The sequence below is a fragment of the Trachymyrmex septentrionalis genome, unplaced genomic scaffold (genome assembly GCF_001594115.1).
Source record: "Trachymyrmex septentrionalis isolate Tsep2-gDNA-1 unplaced genomic scaffold, Tsep1.0 scaffold62, whole genome shotgun sequence".
NCBI lineage: Eukaryota > Metazoa > Arthropoda > Insecta > Hymenoptera > Formicidae > Trachymyrmex > Trachymyrmex septentrionalis.
In genome coordinates, this window is record NW_017305800.1 from 1,740,873 (window position 1) to 1,745,850 (window position 4,978).

Below are 4,978 nucleotides of genomic sequence, written 5' to 3' on the forward strand. Positions count from 1 at the left end.
ACGCACATATACACGTATATACCGGATGACGAATTGAGTCGTATCAGGTCGTATCGCGTCGATGGTTTGTTTCCCCCCGCGCTCTCGGCGTTTCCTCGCGATACGAGAATATCGGCGTGATGGCCATATGCGTCGTCACATCACGAGCATCACGAGTCGAATGGAGACGGCCTCGGTGCACGCTATGCACGGATACTTTCTAATCAGTGCGTATGTACATACTACACGGCACGTGACGTGCGTGTGCGCGCGTGCGCGTGTATGCACATACTCGTTACGACGGGGCGGAGGGGGGAGCGAGACGCGCGCATCGTCGATTGTTATCGCTACCCGAATGTTCGCGGATTCTTTTGTGCCTGTTAACGCGTCTCTCGCGATAACGCTCGCGGGATGACGCCGTCGCTCGAAGACGTTCGCCTGTGAATCCTGGGGGAAGGGGGGGAGGGAGGAGGGAAAGAAGAAATGTAAGTCGTTGGTTCTTTTAATCTTGTAATTCACGGAACACCGACGGCATTCTCGACGTGCTGTGTAAACATGTTCTCGCGATAACGCGCGCTTCTCGGAAGCTCGAAGAGGAGGATCCGGAATCTCGGATCCGCGTGTTAGATCCGCGAGAGACCGCGAGGCGTGTTGACGAGATTTTTCTCTTTGATGAATCGAACGATTCACTTCGTGCGACGGCGCGGCGCGACGAACATTCCCCGGCGCACCATCGACGACTGGGCAGTAGGTGATCCACGATACTTCGCACGGTTTGTGAATGAAAACTCCTCGTTACGCGTGCGAGGTGTATAGTGACGGTGATATTGGGCCGTAAATATTTGTCACGATCGTGCGAATATTTGCGCAATTGTGCGCATAAATTTAATAAACACGGGCTAACGAACGAAGAGTGCTTCGGTGTAACTTGGCTTAATAAGAGACACGGCTAGACGAAAACTGATGACTATCGCGAAAAATATCGCATTCCGACCTCCTGTTATCGCGCATTGCACAATTCGTTTTCTGTTTTGTTTTCGCCGACAGTATTTTTGAAGGAATGCGATGTCACTCTGGGCGACGATCGAACGTTTCGAACGCGATGCTCCGCTGCTTTTCGCATTCGCTGTTATATATGTGCCTGTAATTAACATAATAATAGACTGAGCTTGCATAATAGTAGATCGAGCATTATTACATATATTTCCTATTTTCTGTATTCGCACCTGTGCTCTGGCGCCGGTGCCTGGTGCCTTCGTAGAAAATCGCTTTGCTTGCTTGGAGATAACATCTAATATTACACAGTACACACTAACATTATCAGTGAAACAAAAGTGCTATTATATCTAGAATCATAATAACCATTATTTCGTTATCAAAGAACACTTCCGATAAACTGTTTATACATTCAGCAATATAAATGCGCATATAACTCAAAAAGTGTGCTGTGAATACAGCATTGTCTCCAAGTATTCTCATCTCCAGATCTTTCAAACACCTGTCTCTGGTTGCTATTTATGAAGGTTTTTTTTTATTTCAGATCTCCAGTCCTCTGAATCGAAGATACTGCATTATACATACGCTTATATATACAACTCTTAGCACTCATTCTTAGCTGACTAAAAATACGAGAAGCATGGAAAGATGTGCTCAGCGAAGATTATCTTACATTATTGTGTAAGTGACGAGTTCAATACATGAGCTTAGAAATGGCCTTGAAGAGTTTATCGTATTATCAAGCCATCTTGTTGATCAGGTATGTATATGAAGTTAATGAATAATAATGAATGTATTTTATTAACACAAATATTACGTGATGTTGATTTTAATGTTGTGAAATAGTCATCTGCAACATGAACTAAAATAGAAAAATAATACATTAATATAAGAGTACTTGGCATAAGAAAAATTTTTATTTCTTTATTTCTATAATTGATAATTATAAATTATTATTATAATTTATGATTATATATAATGATATAAAAATATTATCTGATATCAATAAGATATTGATGTCAATCAACTTTCAGAGTAGTTTATCAACAAACTTTAAGAATTTATTGATATCTCACAAGATAATATGAACAGATGATAATATTACAGTAAAAGTTGTTCAACATTTAGTGCACTTTTTATTTGAGGTTGGCCAAACGCTTTCAAGTAAATTTATCAAGTATACTTGTACAATCCACTTGTGTGTAAGTTTACTTGAATGTTATTGTGTGGCCAGCCTAACACAGTACTATCTCTTTTCTTATTATATTAATCATAAAACAGTAATATGTTTTTATATTTTAGAAGGCAGTAATAAAATATCATATCATGCATTTATACGAGTAAAAATGAATGCGAAAGAGACTGCAATTTATATTCAAGCATTTATAGAGTTATTGAGTTGAGCCAATTTATATTATATATCATGGTGCAGCAGCGGCTACCTAGTTTTGATGGTAAGTGTCCATTTAATTTTATATAAATAAATTATTATGCTTAATCCTCTGACTTGTTAATCCATAATTTGTAAATATGAAATTGTAACAATTATAAAATATACAGTAATTACTTGTTCACACAGGTGGTCGAAGTGGACGGCGATTTATATTGACACTCGTTGCTGGAACGGTTTTCGGTTTTTTATCAGCATGTTTGCTCATTACATCTACGAGAGATGTACCGCACATGTTTAGTTGGGTACCAGGTGGTTCTGGCCTTTCCAGAGATCCTCATCATTATTCAGAACTAGAATCAGAGGTACGCAATGTATTTTTTTTTATATTCTAAATAACAATGCTTTTAAAATGTTTGTGCCAACTTGATCTATCATTCAGAACCATATGTTAAATATTCGATACAAAACATAGAAACTTATAAGCCAACATAAATGCGTGTAAATTTTGCTTATAGCTATATCTGTGAGGAAAAGGATGAATTTCCTCTCTTTTTAATTAAAATATGAGCAAATAATGTTTTTTTTTTTAAATATAATTATTGTACAGAATGTTCCTAAATTCGTGAATCAAAATACCACAGCAAGAGTTTTCGAAAAATTAAGTAAAAAAGTTATTTTTAATTTAATAAATTTTTATTTTAAGTACTACTTTTTAAGATAATAAGAGTTTTTAACATGGCTAACTATAGGCTACGTTTAAATAATGACTCGTATAATGTCATCTAAACGTAATTATCCATATTTAAATCCTTATTATCTCAAAAACTACTTAAAAAATTTAACAAATAACTTAATTTTTCGAGAACTTTCTTGCTGTGGTATTTTAATTCGAATTGAATTTCAGGACACCCTGTATAAGTGTAACTGTGAAATGATTTTTAAGTTTCATCACTGAATTTTCTATGATAGGTTGGTCCTGAAACAGAAGTGAAATTTCATGGTGATGATGAAGATTTCCACAAAGGAGAAGATAGAATAGCTCAGGATATGGCGAGAAAAGTGCGTGTTCTTTGCTGGATTATGACAGGTCCGAAGAATCATCAGAGCAAGGCTCGTCACGTGAAAGCGACATGGGGAAAACGTTGCAATGTACTTCTTTTTATGAGTTCTGCGGCAGGTATTTTAAACGTAGATAAAGATTGTGATACGCAGATAGAATTTTTGTACAATGTACTCATGCTATTTATTTTTAGACGCCAGCTTACCCACTGTAGTATTGCCAGTAAAGGAAGGTAGAGATAATCTATGGGCTAAAACCAAAGAAGCGTTTAAATACGCTTACGAGAAGTACAAAGATAAAGTAGATTGGTTCATGAAAGCTGATGATGATACGTAAGTGTATTCTATATTTATGATAAATTTTATCTCTACAGCACGATATATACATGTACATTCTCTTCACGATTTTATCTTTATCGTGTAATACACATAAATAAGTAACACAAATTTTTTTTTATTAGTTAACAAAAAATATAAATACAAGTAATATTGAATAAATTAGAAAAACAAAAAAATTAAATAAACTTGATAGTTTAGATTATTTTAAATGAACAATGTTATTCACAATCAAAAGAGCTACTAAATACGTTGTACACATATGTAATTGAAAAAAATAATTTTTTTTACATTTATGCGTTTTCAGATATGTGGTAGTAGAAAATTTACGATATATGTTATCATCATATAATCCAAATTCATCATTGTACTTCGGATGCAGATTTAAACCTTTCGTAAAACAAGGTTATATGAGCGGTGGCGCAGGATATGTACTTAGTAAGGAAGGCTTACGCAAGTTCGTGGAAGAAGGTTTACCCGATAAGACAAAGTGCCGGCCGGATAATGGCGGTGCCGAGGACGTGGAGATGGGAAAATGTCTCGAAAAAATTGGTGTACGCGCGATGGATACCAGAGATCCTCATGGGCGCGGTAGATTCTTTCCGTTTGTGCCGGAACATCATTTGATCCCAAATCATGTAGATAAAAATTTCTGGTATTGGAAGTATATCTATTATGATACCAAGGATGGATTGAATTGCTGTTCAGACAGTGCTGTTTCATTCCATTACGTGTCACCGAACATGATGTATGTTCTGGAGTATCTAATTTACCATTTGAGGCCATATGGTATCAGTCACAGCCTGGAAAGATCTTCTCCGGATCGACCGTCGACGTTGATTGAATACTAGTCCGTACACTGTCGTAAATAAATCGTAAGGTTCTGTAATTTTTATTTTATACATGATACTAGTCCATTCGAGCCAACGATATATAAGTGTAATATATTCTCAGCGGAAAAGTGTGATATATCGTACTTCTTAAACACATGAAGTCTTTATACGTATCTGTGTTAAAAAACACTGGCCATAATGGATATAGTTATAGACTAGAAAAGATAGGGAGATAGTGCAAGCACAATAGATATGCGTAGAGATTCAGAATTTTTTTTAGAAATTTTTTTAGGAACGAAATTACGACAGTTAAATTTTATAAGATGCGATGTGATAATAATTTCTTAAGAGTTTAAACTGAATAAAACGTATGATCCTTAAA

At 35.9% G+C, this 4,978-nt stretch overlaps 1 protein-coding gene across 1 annotated transcript; it reads left to right on the forward strand.

Annotated features, from left to right (window-relative positions):
* Nucleotides 1-308: 308 nt before the first annotated feature.
* LOC108752873 (glycoprotein-N-acetylgalactosamine 3-beta-galactosyltransferase 1) lies at nt 309-4,978 on the forward strand. Its single transcript, XM_018494043.1, has 7 exons — nt 309-752; nt 1,520-1,735; nt 2,278-2,429; nt 2,555-2,730; nt 3,338-3,545; nt 3,622-3,760; nt 4,071-4,978. The coding sequence occupies exons 3-7, from the start codon at nt 2,399-2,401 to the stop codon at nt 4,612-4,614; spliced, it is 1,098 nt and encodes a 365-aa protein (XP_018349545.1). The 5' UTR covers nt 309-752; nt 1,520-1,735; nt 2,278-2,398; the 3' UTR covers nt 4,615-4,978.

What these genes read in the sequence shown, in the direction of transcription:
- LOC108752873 (XM_018494043.1), top strand. Translation starts at nt 2,399, where the DNA reads ATGGTGCAGCAGCGGCTACCTAGTTTTGATG. An exon ending in TTTTATGAGTTCTGCGGCAG is followed by an intron (nt 3,546 to 3,621) that starts GTATTTTAAACG and finishes ATTTATTTTTAG; the next exon opens with ACGCCAGCTTACCCACTGTA. An exon ending in ATGAAAGCTGATGATGATAC is followed by an intron (nt 3,761 to 4,070) that starts GTAAGTGTATTC and finishes ATGCGTTTTCAG; the next exon opens with ATATGTGGTAGTAGAAAATT.